The 25,242-nt window shown below is 42.1% G+C and overlaps 1 protein-coding gene across 1 annotated transcript; it reads left to right on the forward strand.

Moving 5' to 3' along the window:
* The first annotated feature begins 2,088 nt into the window (after positions 1–2,088).
* Positions 2,089–10,605, forward strand: LOC116974160 (collagenase 3-like). The gene is made up of 10 exons (XM_033022344.1): positions 2,089–2,224; positions 2,337–2,593; positions 3,475–3,623; positions 5,844–5,969; positions 6,429–6,590; positions 7,285–7,399; positions 8,462–8,595; positions 8,852–9,011; positions 9,223–9,326; positions 10,301–10,605. The coding sequence occupies exons 1-10, from the start codon at positions 2,111–2,113 to the stop codon at positions 10,399–10,401; spliced, it is 1,422 nt and encodes a 473-aa protein (XP_032878235.1). The 5' UTR covers positions 2,089–2,110; the 3' UTR covers positions 10,402–10,605.
* Positions 10,606–25,242: the final 14,637 nt, after the last annotated feature.

Here is a 25,242-nt window from a genome sequence, read left to right on the forward strand (position 1 = left end):
CAATAGAGTCCCCAATTACTATTGCCCTCTTCTTTTTGTCCCTACCTTTCGGAGCAACAGGGCCGGCCTCTGTGCTGGAGGCCCGTCCGCTGTCGCTACCCCCGGGCAGGCTGTCACCCCCATCCGTACTCAAAGAGGAATACTTATTTGCAAGGTGTACTGACATTGGAGTACTCACTCGTCCCTGCCTCTGCCCCTTGCCCTTCCTTAGCGTGACCCACATGTCTCTCTCCCGTGGTTTTGGAGTGACCACCTCCCTATAACTCCTCTCTATGACCTCCTCACTCTCCCTGACCAGACAGAGGTCATCGAGCTGCTGCTCCAGGATCCTAATACGGTCCCATAGGAGTCCCATCTCGATGCACCTGGTGCAGATGTGGACGTCTGGAGGGCCATCCGACACCATGACCTCCCACATCTGACATACAGAACAGTACACTGCTCTGGCTGTCATTCTCCCGCCTTACCCTGGATCCGATACAAGTATAATACAATAGAAACTGCTGGGAGAAATCAGCAGGTATCTGACTCACAACAGCTGCTCCCTCTTGACCTTTAAACTGTACCTTTATTATATAAACAAAAAGCACTGTACCTTTACTAAAGCACTGTACCCTTAGCTCACTGTACCCTTAGCTCACTGTACCCTTAGCTCACTGTACCCTTAGCTCACTGTACCCTTAGCTCACTGTACCCTTAGCCCACTGTACCCTTAGCTCACTGTACCTTTACTAAAGCATTGTACCTTTAACCAGAAAGCAGAAATGCTAACCTGAGGTTGCACCCAATCAGCTGCTTCCTCTAGTCTGCTTCCACCAATCAGCGGCTTCCACCAGAACCCTCCCTATGGAGTGTGGAACATTATATATTTCGGTAAAAGCCCTGACCCTCCTCCACTCGCTCCAACGGTTCCCGGGCCTCTGTGAAAGAAAGCCCCGCGCTCGATTTAAATACTCACAGCCCTGACCCTCCAACACTCGCTCCAACGGTTCCCGGGCCTCTGTGAAAGAAAGCCCCGCGCTCGATTTAAATACTCACAGCCCTGACCCTCCTCCACTCGCTCCAACGGTTCCCGGGCCTCTCATATCTTGTACCTTGTAATTTGCTTGTCCACATCTTCTACTATATTCTCAAAATACCACCTGGGTTAGATAAAGCTGAAGCATGGCCAGTCTTGAGCTTCAGGAATAAATGAAATAAATCTAATCTCAAGATTAGAAACTGATAAATGTGCAGTAACTGTCCAATACAATTTGGAGAGAGTCAAGGATAAGGGACAAGAAACACTATGCCCTTGGGCCAACTCGGCCAAGCTCTCCTACCACATGGGGATCCAGGTATCCAGCTGGGCTGAGGCCACTGAAAGGGAAAGTTTTCAAGAGAGAGTTAGACTGGATGTTTTCAAGAGAGAGTTAGATTTAGCTCTTAGGACTAAAGGAATAAAGGGATATGGGGAAACAGCAGGAACGGGGTAGTGATTTTAGATGATCAGCCATGATCATATTGAATGGTGGTGCTGGCTCGAAGGGCCGAATGGCCTACTCCTGCACCTATTTTTCTATGCTTCTATGTTTCTATGAAAGGGGAAGTTGCCGACTTTCATGTGATTACGCTCCCTATGGCATGCAAGGGAAGTAATTGACCAGTGTTGAGGTAAATTCTGAATGCTCATATACCTGAAACATTAAAGCAATTTCTCTCTCCACTGAGTAATTCCTGCACTTTCTATTTTATTTCAGAATTTCAGTGCCTGATGTGTTTTGATTATCAATTAATTACATTGTGTTGGTGCTGTGATGAAAGTTCATTTTGACAACAAAATTTTACAAATGTTTGATTGACTCAAATGTAACATTCAATGGCCACTGGGCTGATTTATTCTCAAAAATACATGGAAGATTTACAAATATTGGATGAGGAAATGGAAGCACGTCCTTAAATGGACATCCTGGCAGACCTTAACCAGCCGTCATACAGCTGTGGTTAGTTCTTAATCACATCTGAATCATCCTGTAATTAGCAGAGCACTATACAAACCATAGTATAAAGGCCACAAGGAAAAGCCAGGAAACAGAAGTGTCCTGAATATCCTTCAGTTGAGAAGAGAAAGATGAAGTATTTTTGGTCTCCAGTTTTATTTGTTTTAGTTCATGTAACATGTACTTCTGCTATTCCGCGACTTTTCGAAGCTGAGAAATATGAGAAGGATCGGCAGTTGGCTGAGGTATGTACAGAATGCAAGTAACAATATGCTGTGAAATCCATTTTCTAGTATAATTTTATTTTTCCTAATAGGTAAAGGCAACATTAACAATGCCAAAACTTTTGTTTTGAAGACTTACCTGAACCAATTCTACAATCTTGAAGATCACTCAACACAAATCATGGAAAAGTCCAAAATCTACAAAGCATCAGGTTCATTATCGGAGAAGATGAGGAAAATGCAAGAATATTTTGGCCTCAGGGTAACTGGCTCTCTAGATGCTGAAACTCTGGGAGTCATGGAAAAGCCTCGATGTGGAGTTCCTGACGTTGCTGAATATAATCACTTCCCAGGAAAACTGAAATGGAAACAGAATAAGTTAACATACAGGTAATCTTCTGCACAGTACATCTCAACAACAATTCAGTGTTTGGTTGGGCTAAACACTGTTAGTAGGATAACAGTATACAATTGTATTGGTACTCCATTCATCTTAGAAATTTAGGTGATTAACTGAGAAGTCTTAAACTGAAAATTTACAGAATGTTTTGATTGATTCAAATTGATTTACAGTTTTCATTGTGCAAACAGCATCACACCCTTAGTCTGCTTGTAATTTTAAAGAACTTGTGAATTAATGTACCAGTTGAATATTGACCTTATTATAGATAATTGGGCTTGTAATTATGTTTAGATAATCTACAAATGGCAAAATAGTTAATAATGCAATGCCATTCAATATGTTAGGAAAGGGATTATTTTAAACTGTGTAGAAAGGGATTGCAGATGTTGGCATAAACCGAAGATAGACACAAAGTGCTGGAGTAACTCAAAGGATCATGCGGCATTCTGGAAGTTTTATTCATGACAATTTATGTTATATCCAGAGATTTAAAAAAAATTCAGGTCCTTTTTCAATCTCCGTAATTCAATCATTTAAAAAATAAAATTCTACATCTTTCCCCTGTTTGAGCTTGTTTAATTATTCAATTTAATGCTGCTTCTCTTTTATTTCTGTTTGTTTTTCAATCTTTCAATCATGTTGTTGAAGAATATAGATGTTATATCCTTATATTCCCTATGGTTTAAGATACTCTATTTGTCAAACCCAGCTTAAGGTTCCAACAATTTGTGGCACAAGAAATCTTTGTTGAAGAGAACAGGATGAGTTTAACTGGTGGCATACTATACGCTGAGAAAAGTCCTACTCCAGTAAGGTTTGATCAATTGTATTCAGTACAAATTCTTACTTTGTGCTTTCTTTATTAAAGAATTATAAACTATACGCCGGATCTTTCACATGATGAGGTGCACCTGGCAATAGAGAAAGCTTTGAAGGTTTGGAGTGACGTCACGCCTTTGGAATTCATCAGAATTAATGAGGGACAAGCTGATATCATGATCAAATTTGGGGCTAGAGGTATGAACAGATTTATTTTAAGTTGTTGCTTTTTTAGTATAAATGTTGATGTCCAAAGTCCTTTAGACTTTACTTTTAATACCTTGGTCTTTAGAGATACAGCAAGGAAACAGGGCCTTCAGCCCTTGCTGACCAACGATCACCGTATACTAATACTATCCTACACACTAGGGACAATTTACAATTTGACCAATTTACAAATTAACCCAAACACCTGTACATTTTTGGAGTGTGGGAGGAAACAGAAGCACCTGGAGAAAACCCACGTGGTCAAGGGGAGAAAGTACAAACTTTGTACGGACAGCATCCGTAGGCAGGATCGATCCCGGGTCTAAAGCGCTGTAAGGCAGCAACTCTGCCGCTATGCCATTGTGCCGCCCAAACTAATAGAACTTTTTTGAGGAAATACAATATGCACAAGCAACGCAAATAATTAAAATGCTTCTAAAAGGTATCATGATCCAATGAATATTTCAAGTCGTAGACTGTTCATAATCATGATAGTGGAAGGAAACACAGACATTATTATTATTTATAATATGTGGTAAATAGTGGTTGATTCATAAACTAATAGATTTAAACTTATGTCGCTCAGTCGATGACCCCATTCTGGGCCATTGGTCTCGAGATGTAACTTTAAATCTCATCATGTCAGTTCGAGAAATTGAATCACGACAATGCAATTAATGTGAAACTTTTAAAAAGCTTGTCTTAGAAATAGTATGCACGAAACTACTTCTTGTTAGAAAAATACAATGTTCATGAATGCTCTTTAGGGAATGAATGTTGGTGTCCTTACCTAGTCTGATTTGTATGTGACTCCAGACCCACTAATGCAGTTGGCTCTTAATTATCTCCTCAGTTCAGGTGGTGTCCAAATTCTATACATCAATCAATTAAAATATATATCTGATTATTTATTTGGTGGTACAAATTTCCCATTTACTCTGTATTGTTAAAGATGAGATGGGTTCCGCACTCCAGAAATGCTGCCCTGTAGGATCCTGTATTCAATTACAGACTGGGGCTAAGGACGCAAATGTCTCTTGCATTGTAACAGTTTGTCCATTAGCTTAAAATAAGAGTAAAATGGAACCAGTGCTTCTCATTTCTCCTCAAACCAACTGTGCTAAATAGTCTGAAGAAGGGTTTCGGCCCGAAACGTCGCCTATTTCCTTCGCTCCATAGATGCTGCTGCACCCGCTGAGTTTCCCCAGCAATTTTGTGTACCTTTGTGCTAAATAGTCAATGGTCTGTTGGTACCTCTCATGATTATGTATGAAGTTCAGCTGTGGTGCACCAGAGAGCAGCTGGTGACAGTGCAACAAGACAGGAGACAGAGAAGCAGAACTTAATTCTGCAACCTGAGCACCAGGTAGCGGAAGACAATGACTGACCATTTCACACCAGTACTCCTGCCATCGACTTCTTAATGTGGCATTGGTCATAATATGTATATTATGTTCATATACAATCTGTTGCATATGTACAACATACAACATATACAACATAGTTTTTAGGGAGAAATAAGGAGAGCCATCCAAATATGCCCCATCCAGTTTTTTCTAGGGACACAAAAGGCTTTAAAATTGATTTCCATAGGGTCAAGAATAGCTGAAATTTCCCCTCTGACTCCATAAAGGGCCTGTCCCACTTAGGCGACTCTTTAGGCGACTGCCAGGGACTAGTTTTAATGGAAATCAGCTACAACACCCGGCGACAACCGACGACAGCACCTACGACAGCAAAAATTATCGCCACTCTCGCTGAAAAATTTTAACATGTTGAAAATTTTGCTGAAGTCGCCTGTAGTCGCCCAAAAAATCGCCTAAGTGGGACAGGCCCTTTAGTATAGGACTTTCTGGATTAATGGACTCCTATTCATATTCATGTTCACAACCCTCCACACACACAAAAATAGTTTGATGTTACTGAATATTGCAGTGACCTTAAGATTGAGATCTCCAGTGAGATGCCCTGATGGTTCCGGTAGGTCATGCGCAGCATGGCCAAGAGGTCTCACTTCCTATGGAACAGGAAGCTGGCTGTGAGGATTTTCATGTGTTTAAAACATATCCTTATGTGATTGGTGGGGAGATAATGGGAAAAGTTATTTTAAAAAAAAATTTGTTTAACTTATCATTTCTAACACTTTGCATACAGTAAGCCATTCACAGCTTCCAAAATTGTTTTTTCATGCATTTTTTGCATTATTTCCAGAACATGGAGACAATTATCCATTTGATGGACCAAATAGCATACTGGCCCATGCTTTTCCTCCAGGTGAAGGTATTGGAGGGGACGCTCACTTTGATGAAGATGAAGAATGGACAATGGGATCAAATGGTAAAACAATTGACTAATATTATTAACATAATAATCATTGGTAAAAATGAGCTTTGACCAATAAGGTTTTTTTCCGTAAAAGTGCAGCTAAGTTGTTAGCTAGCAAAATTAATCTTTAAAAAAATATTTTCCTTGGAATTCTTGATGTAAACTATTTTTTTTTCTGGTGGAGATTTAATTACAAAGAATCATTTTATTCATCGTCGCTCTGAAATATAATTAGATTGTAAGTTGTTAAAGCTCCTCACCATGAACATACTAATTCAACCCATTAACAGATAAAATGTACTAATACACATTTTCAGCATGTCTGAGGAAAAAAATAAAGATTCTATGAAACTTATTACTGCTAAATTCCATGCTGTTAATACTTCATTGTTTGGACATTGGTTGATAATCATTTTAAATATCCATCAGAGAAGGTTTTAAATTTGCCATCTTGTAATCCTTTTACCTTAGGGTACAATCTTTTTATTGTGGCTGCCCATGAATTTGGCCATGCATTGGGACTGGCTCACTCTCAAGATCCCGGTGCATTGATGTACCCAATGTACGTATACACATCGATGAAAGAGTTCCGTCTCGCACGTGATGACGTTAATGGAATCCAAGCTCTATATGGTAAGTTTAAGTATCAAATAAATGCTGAACTATTCCTGCCTTAGTAATCAGTGATGATGTAGATAGTTTACGCACTGTTTAGTTTTGTTTATTGTCACGTGTATGAGGTACAGTGAAAAGCTTCTGGTACACTGCCAGTGTAATGAATATACTTTGATAGTTGTTTGTCCAGAATACAAAAAATTGCCATAAATTAACATTTTAAAGTTTGAATGTGTTGTGTCTCACCTTTATCTATTGGGCCTTTGAATTAAATGCAAATTAGAACATTCGGAAGTTTCAGTGTTTGTACCTTTATCAGCTACGTAGATTGCGTAACGGAGATCAGGAAGAAATATCTACAGTTTATTGAACTGACCTGGTGATGAGTGGTCTTTGTAATTGTGGACATCAAAGTTAATTGTGCTATTAAGTAGAAGGACACAATCATGCACACTCTTGTAATAAAGGAGGATTATCTCAAATGGCCAAGAGATGATGGCATGGGTGCTTGTATAAGCCCAAATGTCCATTAATCCAGTTAATCAAGATTGGAAGCAATAAACCAGTGTGTTTTACAATTATACTTCCCTGATTTAATGATGTTATCCAGTACTACATAAGCTGTTGACTATTGTTTCCCATGCTTTCTTCACTGCCTGCTGTACCTGCATATTCCACATTATTTACAATATGTTTATTTACTTTTCACAAGGTTCATCAAATGAGGTGCATCCACCACCAGCAGAAACGCCTGATGTCTGTGATCCTTACTTGTATTTTGATGCTGTTGCTAGTCTTCGTGGAGAAACATTATATTTTAAGGACCGGTATGAAATTTGCAAAATATCTGAGAACAGTGCTTTTAATAACATTAATATAGGACTGCACCCTGCCTTATACAAGATCTGTTCAGTAGTCTGATGAAAATGAGGAAGAAGCTGTTCCTGAATCTGGTGGTGTATGCTTTCAGACTTATGTATCTTCTGCCTGATGGGAGAGGGGAATAGAGGGAATGATGGGGTGAAAAGGAAATTTTCTCAAGGCAGTGTGAAATGTAGGTGAAGTCGAAGTGGGGAGACTGATCTATGCGATGGACTGGGCTACATCCACGACTGTCTTTAATTTCTTGCCGCTTTGGGCAGAGCAGTTGCCAAACCTAGCTGTGATGCATCTAAACAGGATGCTTTCTAAGGTGCAACTGTAGAATCCGGGAAGTGTCCATGACCTTTCTTTGTCATCTGGAGAATAAAAGCATTGGTGTGCTTTCTTGACCGTAGCTTCAATGTGGGTGGTTGATCCAGGACAAATTGTCAGTGACATTTATGCATAGGAACTTGAAGCTGTTGCCCATTTCCATTTTGGTACCATTGATGCTGATTAGGGTGTCTACTCCACCTCATATCTTGAGTCAGTAACTAGTTAGACTAGTCAATAACTATTTTGTGGAAGTAGGTGCTGATTCAAATCAGGGTAAAGTAGGTCGATGGACAGTACGGGCCGCTTCTGTTCCAGTTCTTCTTATGCTCAACAGAAGAAGCAATGGAAACCGGTCCAGCCTTATTATCCTGGGGCTGTGAATGGGGACAGGGGGAAATGACAAGCTGACTACTATAACCTGACTACTTCTCAGAGACCTCTGCACCCAGGGAAATGTTTTTTTAACTGCATTTGATTTTGTAATGTAGAAATGATATTCATTTATGGAATGCATCATTTACCAGTTTTAATATCAGTATGTCAAGTAGTTAAAATAATATATTATTTGAAATTATTTGTCGATGTTGTGTTAAATAGACAGTCAAATATAACATATATGGAGGAACATGCCAATGTTGTATTTCTCATTTGGGCTACTTACACATTCTGATCATTTTTTGTTATTTTACTAGGTTTTTCTGGAGGAAATATTCACATCAATCTACTAGTGAGCTTGTTTTAATTAAATCATTTTGGCCAAAGCTTCCTGCCAGGATTCATGCTGCGTACGAAAATCAAAAAAATGGTTTACTCATTGTTATTAAAGGTGAGCCCTGTTTCTTTTCCTTACTGAGGACAGTGTTAAGGACAGTGAGCTATCAATAGACAGAGGCATCATAAGTACTTTTGCAGAATTGCCTGATTTTCAAAAAGCCATCAGTGAGAGAGCACACAGTCAGGGGAGGCTTGAGAACTGGTGACTGTCTTCCATCCTGTTGAGAAGCTGCCCTCTGGAGGAGTTATTTAAAAGGGAAAACTTTTGCTGATATGCAGATACCAACATGTGTCCTGTAATCCAATAGGAATGAAATACTGGGCCATCGACGGCTACAACATCATGCCGGAATATCCAAAGTCCATCTACAAATTTGGTATTCCAAAATACATCAGGAAAATAGATGCCACTGTTCATATTGAGAAGACTTCAAAGACATTATTCTTTGCAAGAGGCCAGTACTGGAGGTAATGGTTTGTTGTATAAAAAAACATTTATGCAAATACTTTAGCCTGAATGTAGCATTACCTGGCACCTGTTTTTGGCTATTGTTACTATTGTTACACACCTGTTATGTAGGTCAATTCTGTGATTTTTGTTTTTCAAGATTATGTAGAGTCCAGTGTCTAGATGTTTTGTTTGATAGTGCATCCCTTCACTTATCTTTTTGTCTTTTAGCTATGATGAAGTGAAACAGAGGATGGATGAAGGTTACCCACGACGGATGGTGGATGACTGGCCAGGAGTCCCTTCCAAGCTGGATGCAGCAGTTGAACGTAATGGTAAATTTAGACACAAATATTATTTTCATACATTGAGATTTTGAAGTGTTGGTGTTTTTTTAATTTCAGTTACAAAAGCTGCATTTGACCACCTCTGCAATGAAAATCTACACCTGTCAAAGTGGTGAAATGATGAACCAGGCACCTACATCTACATTTAATTCAAATGTTCACAGATCAATATTTTTAGTTAAAGAAACATTGCACTCAGCTTCTTCAACATCACTTAATTAATCTGATGATCTTTAAACTTCCAGATTAACCCCTGGTCTATACAGTGATGTGACTTAAGCAGAGCAGTATTGGGGTCAGTGCAATTCAATTGGATTCTGATTTATGGGCAAACATGTCATATATTCATATAGGTAGATACAAGGAACTGCAGTTGCTGGTTTACAAAAAAAGGCACAAAGTACTGGAGTAACTCCGCGGGTCAGGCAGCATCTTGGGACAATATGGATAGGTGACAGTTTCCGAGAAAAATGATGCAATTAGCACCCGCTGAGTTTCTCCAGCATTATTGTCTACCTTCGATTTTTCCAGCATCTTAAACAAATAGCCATTCATGTCACTTCTTTAGTGTTTCTTAACATCATGGCTCAGGTGAAACCCTCCACATTTACTTGCCATTTCTGATTAATCTCTGCTGATTTTATTGCCCCTCCTACTTTGATGTCATCTTCAAATTCAAGCATTGCACTGTTTCTAAAACAAAGTTATAATGCAAATTTGAAACCATATTTCTTTCAACACCAAAGATCCAAGCACATCACACAGAGACACCCCATACTACTCTTTTCAGTTAGTATCATTCATAACTTATACAGATTTTCTATGATGCATCAGGACCAAAATATATTTTGCTAAAAACTGTTAAAAATGTGAATGCAGAAATACAAATGCATATCTGGAGAACATTGTTTGAAACTGATTGTGTGACCTCACGTGAATGTTATCTTTTATATGTTTTGCAGGATATATTTACTTCTTCTCTAAATCATCTCAGTTCATCTTCAACCCAAGTGAGCAACGTGTCTTTGCAATACAAAGAATCAATTCACTGTTGGGATGTTAAATTCCTCGACGTATCAAGCTGTGTCAAATAATCTAATTCGAGCATCTTTGCAAGAGGCGATTTATTGGGTCTGCACTAGTATAAAATCGAACAACAAACCAGAATATAATTTAAAATGCCTCGCCGTGTAGCCTACTTGTACGACATAAATTAAAAACTGATAATCTGGCATCCTTGGAATATTGGTGGGGTGGACCCGCAGATTTTCTGAATGATTACAATGTTACCCCTACTAATAACCCAACACAATTTAATTTCACATTTTCTTTTGAACCCAACACATTTTTCCAGTGAATATAATAAGTTTAATGTGAGAAAAAGAGTTCTGGTGAGTTCAGCTCATCTGTTTCAAATGGATAACCAGGTTTAGTGTAACGATGAGTGATCCTGAAGTTGAATCATCAGGAGATCTGAAAACTTGGATACCAAATTATCAGTGTTTTACTTTGGTGTTGTGTTGAAAAAAGAATACAATCTTGTTTACATCATAACTGTTTGAATAGAAACATAGAAACAAAGAAAATAAGTGCAGGAGTAGGCCATTCATCCCTTCGAGCCATTCAATATGATCATGGCTTTTCATCCAAAATCAGTACCCCATTCCAGCTTTTACCCTATATCACTTGATTCCCTTAGCCCTAAGAGCTAAATCTAACTCTCTCTTGAAAACATCCAGTGAATTGGCCTCCATTGCCTTCTGTGGCAGAGAATTCCACAGATTCACAGATTATATGTACGTAGTCAGATGATCCATGTTCTAATATATTTGAATGTATTAAAAATGCAATAAATTTGTATATACCTTTATAATATGGTAAAAACCTTTTTCCTCATCTCAGTCCTAAATGGCCTACCCCTTATTCTTAAACTGTGAATAATCCTGTATTATTCCTTTACCTATTTATCATTTTTTATTGTACTTTTATTTTCTCATTGTGACTCGAAAAGATCATCCACACATTTTTCTCCTCCCGCCTCGATTACTGCAACTCCCATTACACTGGAATCAGCCAATCTTCCCTGTCCCGCCTGCAACTGGTCCAAAACGCCGCAGCGAGACTCCTGACGGGCACCCGAAAAAGGGACCACATCACCCCGATTCTGGCCTCTCTCCACTGGCTCCCTGTGCGGTTCCAAATAAATTTCAAGATCCTTCTTTATGTTTACAAAGCCCTTAACGGTCTTGCCCCCACCTACATCAAAACTCTGCTTACCCACCACACCACCTCCAGGTCCCTCAGATCGGCCGACTTCGGGTTACTGAACATCCCGCGGTCTCGGCATAATGTCAGGGGCGACCGCGCCTATGCGGTTGCAGCTCCTAGACTGTGGAACAGCATCCCCCTTCCCATCAGAACTGCCCTCTCCATCGACTCTTTTAATTCAAGACTCATCTTTACTCTCAAGCCTTTCCTGACGTCCTCTGAGAGAGGGCTGTATGTATGTATTTATGTATGTACTTAATCTATGAACCACTGTTGTATAACGTTAGTACCTCCACCAATGTAAAGCACTTTGGTCAACGAGCATTGTTTTATAAATGTGCTATAGAAATAAAAGTGACTTGACAGTCATGTTAAATATTTATTTAGAACTTTAATATTTATATTCTGATACTTGAAAGGATTGTGTTGCTTATAATTTGTGAGTTATTTTATTCAGTAATAATAAGTATTATGGAGGCAAACAAGGCTAAATTCATTTTGTCAGCCTAGCATTGAAAACTGAAATTTAATATCACAAAAAAGTGGAACAAAGAAAACTGAGCCCCATATTTTTTCATCTATTGTATTGTAAGCAACCGAAAATGGTATGTAATTTTATTTCTTTACAGATATTATATGTACTTAGTCACAGATGATCCATGTTCTAATATATTTGAATGTATTACAAAATGCAATAAATTTGAATATACCTTTATAATATGAACAATCTTTGGTTTGTCATTGGTTTTCACATTGCTTTTTACCAGTCTCTTGATTCCACAGGGACCTAGAAACCACCTATTTCTATTCTTTTTTCTATGTTCTATTTTCTACGTACACTAATGATGTCATCACAAGATAGTGTGATTGCAGAAAATGCAGGAGGAGGGTACCAAAGAAGAGTTCCTGAGGAGCCTTAGGTCCCACCCTTGTCTTGTTAAGGTTCATTTTCTTAAAACAGACAACTTACAATAAGTTGGGTAAAACCAATACAGGCTTTAATGATCATTTAGCTAGAGAGTGCTAGGAGATACAAGGTCAAGCATATAGCAGATGCTTAACTCCTCCCAGCCCATCACTCTCAAGAATGAAGACATGCAGCATTGTTTTATACTGTTTTGGAACCATAGTCACATGTTCATACAGAATGGCAGCAATGACGTCTAACATATCAATCACAGCTCTACCCATTCAAAGCATGCTTGTCACTAATACAATATAATCATACTATGGTTATATCGATCTTAGTTTAGTTACGAAACCCCAAATAACAGGAAGTTAGTCAAAGGTCTATCATCTGCAGTACCTTCTTAAACAATGTAAGGATCCTTATCAGTAGCCCACAGAAGTTTCTGCTAGTCGAGGATACAGAATTCTCAGGAAGTTCCCAAGCTCCCAAGACTTGTGTTTAAAACCAGCTAGGTGAATAACAAATAATGTGACAGATTTGTGGACTAATTTGGAGTAATCCATCATGACCAATAAAGTAGGAAAGCATGTATTAGGTGAAAATGCTTGGTGTCTTTCTATATAATGTTTTGAATGTTAGCATGCCAAAACAGCAAGCAATTAGGAAGCCAAATATAGTGTTGCCCTTCTTGCAAGAGGATTTCATTACAAGAGCAAAAGGATCTTTCGGTAATTAGTGGAGCACCACCAAGGGTCACCAGATTCATTCCAGAGGTAGGTGAGTTGTCCTCTGAAGAGGGTTGAAATGAAGTGGGCCATATATTCTTGAGTGCTTAGAAGAATGAGATGTGATCTCTTTGAGAGATACAAATGTTTTCCAGAACTTGGAAGGGTAGATGCAGGGAATATGTTTTCCCTGAATGGTTTTCCAGAAAGAAAAAATGGAAGAGGCAGAGACAGTAGGCTTGTGGGAGAGCTGGGAAGGGGAGGGGAAGGAGGGAGAAAACAAGACTTCTCTACATTGGTGGGACCAAGCGCAGGCTTGGTGATCGCTTCACCCAACACCTCCGCTCAGTTCGCAATAACCAACCTGATCTCCCGGTGGCTCAGCACTTCAACTCCTCCTCCCATTCCGAATCCGACCTTTCTCTCCTGGGCCTCCACCATTGTCAGAGTGAGTCCCACCGCACATTGGAGGAGCAGCACCTCATATTTTGCTTGGGTACTTTACACCCCAGCAGTATGAACATTGACTTCTCCAATTTCAGGTAATCCTTCCTTTCTCCCTCTTCCGCTCCCTTTCCCAGCTCTCCCACAAGCCTACTGCCTCCGGCTCTACCTTTCCTTTTCCCGCACCCCCCCCCCACCCCCCCAACATCAGTCTGAAGAAGGGTCTCAAACCGAAATGTTGCCTATTCCTTCTCTCCATGGATGCTGCCTCACCCGCTGAGTTTCTCCAGCATTTTGTCCACCTTCGGCCTATTTCAGTTTCTCGTTCTTACATTCACCATCATGATGGAAGTCCATGTTTGGGGCAGATCAGTTACTTCCTGATCTCTGTTTAGAGCCAAGCTGCTGGGTGAGATGTTTGCCTCCCTGAAGCTACTCTGTCCATCTCAGCCCAGAGGGTAGACTTTTCATCATATTGCTCACATCATTTCCAGGAATGACTGACTATGTGTCCTGCAGTCAGTTACTGGCAGTTGCCATTTAAATGGAAACACGATGATTGAAGTCGCTTATGCAAAGAAATCAAGGTTTTGCTGCCTTTTAAAAATAATATCCTGAATTCTGTTCAATATCTTATGGAAGAAAGTTTCCAAATAAACATGTAAAATTATTGCCTGGGACTTCTTTCAAGTAATGAAGTTAATGGCACATGTGCTTAACACATATTTGAGTGACTTTGTCATAAGAAAAAAGAATGGCTTTGAGGTAAAGAGATATTAATTATGTAGAAATTAATACATTGCAGCGAGATTGGAAATCGGACTTTACCAGGAATAGCCAGCCTATTCTAGGGTCAAATATGGGCCACTTTGAGGCCCAGGCATCTTGTTGTTTGGTGGATTCAGCCATGTCAAATTATTGTGTGGTCTGGACAGTGCCAACATCTCACTGATTCATGGGCATTCCTTCCCCAGAAATTTGGAATGCAGGTTAAAGACATTAAGCCATTGTATGTTTGGTTAGACTGTGTGAGTAGGCACAGAACTCAACAGTGGTAATATGAATTACTGGGCTTAGAATATCAGAGATGGTTTGATCAGATGCCAGGAATGGAATGGTAGAGTTACCAAAGCCACATTCCCTGGATGTGACCCGAATGGAAAGAAGAGTGTCGGTGGAAAAGGTTACAGTACATGTGATGGTTATTGGGTCGGTACCATGAATGAGAATCTAGCGAAAGATAAAAGAAAAATGCAAAATAAAATGGCAAAGAGGGAGCGTGAAAATAGGCTGGCAGCTGCCATAAACGGCATAAAAATGTCAGCTGCTGACATGTTTATAAAGAGAGGCGTTAGGCTCCCTCTCAAGTGTGGAGAGACAAGGGAAAGGAATCTGGATGCACCAACGCCAAGGCAACTGCGGCTTAAAAAAGGAGCAAAAACAGATGGGGCTCCCTGCAAATATTTGGGTGAGGCAAAGATGTGAAGTTTTTGGAAGGAGTGCAGTCAGTCCTTAAATGTTGGATGGATAATTTGCAGATATAATCGTTAGCATATGTGCATATACAGAGCATCTTGCCAAGTAGCTCAAGCTGTGCACAAACCACATGGAATTATAATGCATTTATGGTATTCAGCAACATCATCAGTAATATTGGTGATCAGTCATAACTTCCTTCCTCTCTAGTTCTGATCAGACTGTTGATGACAATGTGGAAACCACAGACTTAGAGGAATAAGCAATTAATGGAGGCGTGGAATTAATATTGATTGTTGCCGTGGTCGGCAAAGGCACAGTGAGTCAAAGGGCCAGATTTTTATGCTGTACCTGGCACTGGGGGCCTAGATTAGAAGGAGGTGCATTCATTCAGTTGCGGAAGCTGGGCTTCTGTTTGTTCCAGGCACGTGGACTCACGTACTCCTTATCCTTACGCTTACCACAGTGGGCGGCACGGTGGCGCAGCGGTAGAGATGCTACCTTACACCTGGGTTCGATCCTGACCATGGGTGCTGTTTGTATGGAGTTTGTATGTTCTCCCGGTGATCTGCATGTGTTTCAGTTTCCTCCCACACTCCAAAGACGTACAGGTTTGTAGGTTAATTGGCTTCGGTAAAATGGTAAATTGTCCCCAGTATGTGTCGGACAGTGTTAATTTGCGGGGATCAATGGTCAGCGTGGACCTTGTGGGGGGTGAAGGGCCTGCTTCCACGCTGTATCTCCAATTTGGCCAAAAGGACCATACATGCCCTCAGAGAAATAATCTCTTTAGTTTCATTCCCACTCTCATTTGTCTGTACCCTTGAAACCTATTGTTTCTCACATTTGCCCATCAATTCCCCGTTACTATTTTAGCCATTAATGTACATCAAGGGTTAATTCACAATGGACATTTTGCCTACCAGAATATCTTTGGGATGTGGGAGGATATCAAAGAAAACCCATACACTCATAGAGATATCATGCAAACTCCACACAGACAGCATCTGGAGACAGGTTTCAGTCCATGTGCCTGGAGCTGTGTGGCAGCAGCATGAACTGCGTTCATGTGTTCATGTGACATCACTGTGTTACCCTAACTCAAGATACAAGACAATAGATGCAGGAATCTAATCTGCCATTCAATCTGATCATGGCTGATCTGCTCTCCTGCTGAGACCGTTTCCTATAGTCCTCTGTTCCCTGGTAGACACAAAATACTGGAGTAACTCAGCAGGACAGGCAGCATCTCTGGAGAGAAGCAATGGGTGATGTTTCGGGTCGAGACCCTTCTTCAGACTGATGTCAGAGGAGTGGGCGGGACAGAGATAGAATGTAGTCGGAGACAGTGCGACTGGTGAGGGAACTGGGAAGGGCGAGGGGATGGAGAGAGAGGGAAAGCAAGGGCTATTTGAAGGTCAATGTTCATACCGCTGGAGTGTAAGCTTCCCAAGTGAAATATGAGGTGCTGTTCCTCCAATTTGCACTGGGCCTCACTCTGACAATGGAGGAGGCCCAGGACAGAAAGGTCAGATTGGGATTGGGAAGGGGAGTTAAAGTGCTGAACAGCCGGGAGATCAGGTAGGTTAAGGCAGACTGAGCTGAGGTGGTCAGCGAAACGATCACCGAGCCTGCGCTTGGACTCGCCGATGTACAGGAGTTGGCACCAGGAACAGGGGATACAGTAGATGAGGTTGGAGGAGATGCAAGTGAAGTCCTCGGTTCCCTGATCTTTCAAAGGTTTGTCTACCTTCTCCCTAAATACTGCGGTGATCTAGCCTTCACAATCCTTGTACATCCTCCAATAAATTGCACAGTGCTCAGTGTTTACAATGTGGTCTCCTCCCCACTCATGCGCTAGTACAACAGGTAGGGCAAAAAGAGAGGAAACAGAGTGTAAAATATGTAGTTACAGCTACAGTGAAAGGGCAGATTTAAAAAATTGCAAAAGCCCCAATGGGGTAGATTGGGAGATTAGGACTATATCCCTTACTTTATGAGAGGGTTGTTCAAGAGTTTGACAGCAGCGGGAAAGAAGCAGTTCTTCAATTAGGTGGCAAGTTCTTTCAAGCTTTAGATCTTCTGCCCGATGGGAGAAGGTAGAAAAGAGAATGACCAGTTCTGGGCACCATGTTATAGGATCAAGTTGGAAATGTTACAGAGAAGATTTACGAGGATGCTGCCAGGTTTCAAGGGTGTGAGCTATAGGGAGGGGTTGAGCAACTTGGATTCTATTACTTGGTGCGTAGGAGGATGAGGGGTGATCTTATAAACCCATGAGAGGGGTAGATCGGGTAGATACTCAGTCTCTTGCCCAGAGTAGGGGAGTCGAGGACATAGGTTAAAGGTGAAGGGGGAAAGATTTAATAGGAATCAGAGAGGTAGCTTTTTCCACACAAAGGGTGGTGGGTGTATGGAACGAGCTGCCAGAATAAGTAATTGTGGCAGGGACTATTGCAATGTTTAATAAACAATTAGACAGGTGCATGAGTAGGACAGGTTTGGAGGGATAGAGGACAAATGCAGGCAATTTAGGCCGAAGGGCCTGTTTCCACACAGTATCACTCTATGACTCTATGGCTGAGGTGTGAGTCATCCTTGATATTGCTGGGGGTTTTTTAGACAGCATGAAGTGTAGATAGGGTTGATGGATGAGAGGCTAGTTGCTCTTTATTTTGCAATTCTATCCGTACATAACATTTCATGCAGAAAAAAAGGGGATTTCCATGCCTACTCCTGCTGACTCATTGAAATTTCTTGCATCCACTTGCAATTCGGGAAGTAAGCGAGCTGACACACTGTGCTGCTGTCTCCTCCCTTCCTAGAGACATTTCTAGTGTTTAGAGATATAGCATGGAAACAAGACCATCGATCACCCGTTCACACTAGTTCTATGTTATCCCACTTTTACATCCACTCCCTACACACTAGGAGCAATTTACAAGTTACAATTTACAATTTACTCAAAAAACGATGAACCTGCAAATCCGCATTTGTATGTGGGAGGCAAACTGGAGCGCCCAGAGGAAACCCATACTAACATAAAACTTATGTCCAAACATGGTTTTTCACTCTTTTACTTTGTCACCCAGGATGTTTTGTAGATCAGCATCACTGTTAATTATCTTTATTGCCTTTCCTGCTAGATGCAGGAAAAATGTTCCCAATGTTGGGCGAGTCCAGAACCAGGGGTCACAGTCTTAGAATAAAGGGGAGGACATTTAAGACTGAGGTGAGAAAAAACTTTTTCACCCAGAGAGTTGTGAATTTATGGAATTCACTGCCACAGAGGGCAGTGGAGGCCAAGTCACTGGATGGATTTAAGAGAGAGTTAGATAGAGCTCTAGGGGCTAGTGGAGTCAAGGGATATGGGGAGAAGGCAGGCATGGGTTATTGATAGGGGACGATCAGCCATGATCACAATGAATGGCGGTGCTGGCTCAAAGGGCCGAATGGCCTCCTCCTGCATCTATTTTCTATGTTTCTATGTTTCTATATGCCTTCTAATAATCTTTTTTGATGTCTTTACATGTAAGACACTTCCTAAAGTTGCCACATGTGAGCTCATCTGAAATCGAATGTAAAATAATTAAACTTAGAAACGCTATCAGTTACTTGGAGCAGCCAGCTTGGCGGGCAATATGTCATGGATGCAACATGCTGGACTGTGTTAAACAATGTCCATACTTGCACCAAGTATGGGTGCTCGAGGAATTTGGCTTAGGGATGATGAGCTGAAGTTCGAACTCCAAACTGTGATACATCTGGGATGAGGATAGTTACCTGGTCATTATATTTCATGGACCATCTGAGAGGCATTTGGAAAGTACAAGGAAGGTACAGGGAATAGAGGGATATGGATGATGTACAGGCAGATGAGACCAGTTTAATTTGGCATCATGTTTGACGCAGGTATTGTGGGCCAAAGGGCACATTCATGTGCTGTACTGTTCCATTTTCTACGTATCTCTAATGATGTTATCACAAGATGGTGTGATTGCAGAAAATGCAGGAGGAGGTTACCAAAGGAGAGTTCCTGAGGAGCCTTAGGTCCTACCCTTGTCTATCAGGCACAGGGTATTGGCTCACTGTCTGGGCGAAAGTGAGCATGGCAGAGATGATCTACAAACACTCTATAGCTCCATAGAACAGGGAGTATTTTACTGTGTGGGGAAGAAAAGATAAATATTATAGTCATCAAGCATACCAGTGTTAGGGGAAGAGGGACTGCTGTCAGGCAAAATTAGAGTCCTGCAGCAATGTTGCCTGCCACCATCAAGAACACCCTCTGGGCTGGAGAAGTATGGGAATGGGAATGGAGGGGGGAAGGGTGGGATTGAGTGGTCATACTTCATGTAGGCACCAAAGACATGGGCAGGATGAGGAAGGAAGTTCTGTTGAAGGCTTATGTGGGGCTTGGGGCAAAATTAAAAAGCAGAACCACAGGGGCGATAAGTTCTAGTTTATGACTTGAGTCATGTGCAAATTGGCAAAAGATAGGTAGGATCAGAGAGGTAAATGTGTTGCTCAAGGGCTGGTTTGGGAGTAATGGATTTAATTCATGGGTCTCTGGCCCCAGTGTTGGGGAAGGAAAGAGATCTTCCATTAAGATTGGCTCCACCTGAAACATACAGGGACTGGTGTCCTGGTGAATTGCATAAATAGACTGTAGACGGGGCTGTAAACTAAATAGAAAGGGTGAGGCACCAAGAATATAACCTTTTATAAATCAAGAGAAAATTATAGAGTGGTGACGCAAGATAGCGAGGGGGAAATTGATAGGCAAAGTGCTGGGCAGAAAATACAAATAAAAATATAAGTACTGAGCCAATCCAGAGTTGGTAAAAACGATAAAAAATGAAACAATTTTTTGCGATAAAATAGATGAGTTGTCAGCACAGATAGCAACATGAGTATGAGCTATTATGGGACATGATTGTAGGTTAAATGTCAAAGAGAAAATGCAGGGTTGCATTATTAATCTGGGTAAGTATGAGAGCAGTGTTCATTCAAGATATAGATACAGGATGGTTACATAGAATCAATAAACAATAGACAATAGGTCCAGGAGTACGCCATTTCGCCCTTCGAGCCAGCACCGCCATTCACTGTGATCATCCCCAATCAGTACCCCATTCCTGCCTTCTTCCCATATTCCTTGACTCTGCTATCTTTAAGAGCTCTATCTAACTCTCTCTTGAAAGCATTCTGAGAATTGGCCTCCACTGCCTTCTGAGGAAGAGAATTCCACAGATTCACAACTCTCTGGGTGAAAAGGTTTTTCCTCATCTCTGTTCAACGGCCTACCCCTTATTCTTAACCTGTGGCCCCTGGTTCTGGACTCCCCCAACATCGGGAAAATGTTTCCTGCCTCTAGCGTGTCCAATCCCTTAATAATCTTATATGTTTGAATAAGATCTCCACTCATCCTTGTATACACTCATTCCAGTGTATACAAGCCGAGTTGCTCCATTCTTTCAACATATGACAGTTCGGGGTGAAATCAGGAACAGCAGGGGTAAGAAGATATGAGTGGGAGTGGTCCATAGACCACCAGAATGTGACCTCACAATAGGGTAAAGCATGTATGAAGGAAATTGTAATTGTCTCGTGGAATTATAATCCACACATTTGAATGGCACAGTGGAGCAGCTGGTAGAGCTGCTGCCTCACAGCGCCAAAGCACGGGCTCGATGCTGACCTCAGGTGCTGTGTGTGTGGACTTTGCAAATTCTCCCTGAGACTGCGTGGGTTTTCTCCCGGTGCTCAGGTTTCCTTTTAAGTCCCGAAGATAAGCGGGTTTGTGGCCACTAACTTGGCACTAGTGTGTAGGGGGTGGATGTGAAAGCTGGATAACATCGAACTAGTTAAATGCTTGACCAATGGTTGGCATGGAATCGGTGAGCCGAAGGGCCTGTTTCCATGTTGTATCGCTAAACTAAACTAAGCAAAACAAAACTTTGATTTGACTAGCAAGAGTATTGTGGAAGAATTAATTGTGGATTGATTCAAAGATTGCTTCTTGGAATAGGATGTTAGAATGTCTTGAATCTACCGGGAACAGGCTATTTCGATTTTGTCATGAGTAATGAGGAAGGATTAATAAGACATCTTTCGGTTAAAGATTCCCTAGGGGAGTGACCACAATATATTAGAATTTTAGACGCAGTCTGAGGGTGAACATCACAGGACCAAAACCACTGTCTTCAACTTAAATAAGGGCAATGGTAATGGTATGAAGGAGGAGTTGTACAAAATGAATTGGAAAATACACTAAGGGACAGATGAGTGGATGAGCGGTGGCATATAGTCATATAAATGGTCCATAACACTCCACATTAATTTATTATTTGCTGCAAGAGAGATTCTACAAGAAAGAGACACAATATGGGGTTAACAAACGAGGTCAAGGATAATGTTAAATTGCAAAGTAGGGCACATAAAGAGGCAAGGACTGGTGGTAGACCAGACAACTGGGAAATTTTAAGAATTCAGCAGCGAACACTAAGAAGATCATAAGAGAAATTACTGTAGAGAAAATATGTTTAATATCAAAATAACTGTTAAGAATTTCTATGTATATGTAAATAGGGAAAATAATGTCTGTTTGGTGTGGGACCTCCAGAGAATGAGGCTGGTGAATGAACAAAGGGAAACTAATTTCAAATAACGGGGGAATTTTTAAGGACCCCAATCGAAGGGAAAATGTATTAGAGGGACCAAAAGTGGGACCAAAAGTGGCTAAATTCCAAAGAACTGAGGGGTACACTCAAGGATTTTAAAGGAAGTGTGAGATATATTGTTTGTGCTCACAATCACTACTCAGAGACTAAATCGTGGAAACAAGAAATGCTTTATTTGCGAGTCTGCAGAATCGGGTGCCTCTCCAAGTTGAGACACCCCGAGCAAAGGAAAAACGTCTTGTTTTGTACAATTCAGTATACAGTCTTTATTGATTGGACGCCTCCCCTTCTGACCCCTTCCAATCAGGGTACCGAGGTTCACAATCTTCCAACCCACCCCTCCGTGCGTCATCCATCATTCCCTCTCCTCCCACATCATACATCGCATGTACATTTAAATTAGGTTCTTTGTCATGAGGGGCGTACAGTTAATATTCATTTAACTCATTAAGCATGCGAAGTATCTGTGCCCTAACCTACTTAATTGCCTTTGACCGAAAGAATAGCTTCTGTGTTGTCAGCTACATTCCTTACCTCATCTTGTTATTCTACAATGTTATCAACAGCTCTGAAGGTCTGACTGTTTGTTCGAATCACAAGGTCGGTGACTCCAATCACTCGGCCCCTCACAATGATGGTGGTTTAATCATCTTATCCCTCACAGAAGTGACCACAACAATAATGGGAGGAATGTAACTGGTGGAGTATTCCAGGGGTTGGTTGTTGGACCTCAACGAGTCACAGCAGGGGGAACGACGTTTCCTTAGTGGCAAAATTTGAAAACCGGGAACAGCAGGTAAGGAGAATCTGCGTTCCAGAATTGAAAGTCGGGAACAGCAGGTAAGAAGAATCTGCGTTCCTTCCACTTACCTTTTAGGTGGAGACATGGACCGGATCCACGAAGGCTGCGGGAAAGCTGGCGGGGGAGAACCGCGGAGTTGCGGGCAGCCGGCAGCAGCAGCCAAAGGCACGCTAATCTCCCGTAATGGGAACAGCTGTGCCCGACTTTGCTCCCGACTTCGCTCCCGCACCGGCCAAGCCGGGCGGGAGAGGTAAGCAAAAACTAACAGGGTCGTTGACTCCGAGGAGTCCGACTCTGAATAGCTGCGAGCGGCCAGTGCCCGTGCGCATTGGGGCCGGTTGGAGCGGCTTTAGGAGCAGCCGCGAGCGGCCAGTGCCCATGCGCACTGGAGCCGGTTGGAGCGGCTGGGAGCGGGGAACAAAGCAGTCGCGACGGCTAGTGCCCGTGAGCATTGGAGCCGGTTGGAGCGGCTGCAGGAGGAACAGCTTCAAGCAGCCACGACGGCCAGTGCCCGTGAGCATTGGAGCCGGTTGGAGCGGCTGCAGGAGGAACAGCTTCAAGCAGCCGCGACGGCCAGTGCCCGAGAGCATTAGAGCCGGTTGGAGCGGCTGCAGGAGGGACCATCTACAAGCAGCCGCGACGGCCAGTGCCCGAGAGCATTAGAGCCGGTTGGAGCGGCTGCAGGATCAACAGCAGCCGGGAGTGGCCTATGCCCGAGAGCATAAGAGCCAGTTGGAACGGCAGCTGGAGGAAATACTCCAAAGTGGCAGGTGATGGAGGCTAGCCACAGTGGGCAGGTAGAAAGCCCCACAGCAGTACCTCGTGTAGGGCTGCACAGTGTTTCTCCCTCATCAGAGGGGAACACCGAGGGTCAATCCTGGGCTGGCTGCAGGAGCTGGAGCAGGAGCGGCTTCAGGAGCAGCCGCGACGGCCAGTGCCCGTGAGCATTGGAGCCGGGTGGAGTGGCTGCAGGAACTGGAGCAGGAGCGGCCTCAGGAGTAGCGGCTTCAGGAGCAGCCGCGATGGCCAGTGACCATGTGCATTGGAGCCGGTTGGTTGCCCGAGAGCATCGGAGCCAGCTGGAGCGGCTGTTGGAGCAGGTAAGTGGCAGGCTCCGGGAGATGGCGACTAGTCACAGGGGGGCAGCTAGTAAGTCCTACAGCAGTACCTCTTGTAGGGCTGCACAGTGTTTCTCCCTCATCAGAGGGGAGTATAAGGGGTCAATTCTGGGCTGCACCTGAACAGGGGTGCAGAACATACCCCTAGTGCACATAGGTTGCAGAAAACCTATTGGAAGACACTTACCATCAGGGAACTGCAAAACACTGAATGTTCCCAGTATCAACCAGTGTATTTGAAAACATGGCAGGGCAGGGAATTGAAACGAAAGAAAGTTCTAAAAGTCCTAACAGCGGGACGGGTTCGCCCGCACAATAAACAAAAAGACATGACACTAGATCACCAGGATGCACTGGCCTTATATGCAAACCTGGAACCTCCTAACCTCCAATATAAAAATTTGGAGGCATCTTATCTTAACAGGTAAAGAACTTGACATAGAGGGAAACTCTGGGGCACATTAAGCAACGTCTAAAAACTACTTCCTGGGGAATGCGCAAACCCTCATCACAGACACTGGCACCTCAACGACCACGGAGGATGCCAAAATAGTAACAAACCTACTAATAGTAACCATGGAGGAAGGTGGGTTTGGCTCCTTACGAGGTTGGTGGGAGATTACAGTTCTATCTGGATGCATAGAATATATTACTACCGACACTTATATTTCAGAAGTATAGGGGTATACCATAGAATTATCAAAACATAATCCTCCAGTTCAGCATGTACCGAACTGAATGTTCATGCTTACAGGGAAAGAAACAATCAAAAGCGCATACTGAACTACAGTGCCCAAATAAAATAGGAGTGATGGAGGACATCCAACACGAATCACAGGAATTCGTGTCCAAAAAATCTTTATCATAATATAGATGGTGGTTGCCACATCATCATAGATTTGACTAATTTGAATACTTTCGTACTTTATATTCATTACTAGATGGGAACCTTTGTTACTGCAAAGGTATTCAACCTAGGGTACTACATGGCAAGTGTCGTATTAAAATATGCTTGCTATACAGTACTCATTGGAGGTGCCCACAGATGTATTTAACACAATAGATCATCTGCGGTTCACCCTTAACACAGTTCACATGTCAGTGACTTTGCCGTAAGAAAGGGTACAGCCTTAATGGAGGCTTGCAGGAAACTAAACCATCCATCAGACTGGTAGTAGAATAATTGGCATTAGTGGCTGTGTTCCAGCCACATAAATCGGACCTTTACATTATCAAATTACTGAGCGCAATCATGCGTCACTCAAAAATTTATGGGGGGTCATTCTGACAGACCAATGAAGTTACCAACAGAGGCCACTATGGTACTAAAATGGTGGAAACATAACATTAGGCATTGTTCCAAACCAAACATTAACAGCTACCTGTCTATGGAACCACATACTGATGGTCACTTGGATTGGGATGCTACTAATTCCATCTCCAGCTGTGGGGGAGATGGAATGCACAGGAGGCATCAT

Source organism: Amblyraja radiata, chromosome 6 (genome assembly GCF_010909765.2).
Source record: "Amblyraja radiata isolate CabotCenter1 chromosome 6, sAmbRad1.1.pri, whole genome shotgun sequence".
Lineage (NCBI taxonomy): Eukaryota > Metazoa > Chordata > Chondrichthyes > Rajiformes > Rajidae > Amblyraja > Amblyraja radiata.

Excerpts from the sequence above, each read along its gene's own strand:
- LOC116974160 (XM_033022344.1), top strand. The coding sequence starts at position 2,111 with ATGAAGTATTTTTGGTCTCCAGTTTTATTTGTTTTAGTTCATGTAACA. Across the intron at positions 2,594-3,474 it reads CAGAATAAGTTAACATACAG|AATTATAAACTATACGCCGG; the intron begins GTAATCTTCTGC and ends TCTTTATTAAAG. Across the intron at positions 9,012-9,222 it reads GCAAGAGGCCAGTACTGGAG|CTATGATGAAGTGAAACAGA; the intron begins GTAATGGTTTGT and ends TTTGTCTTTTAG.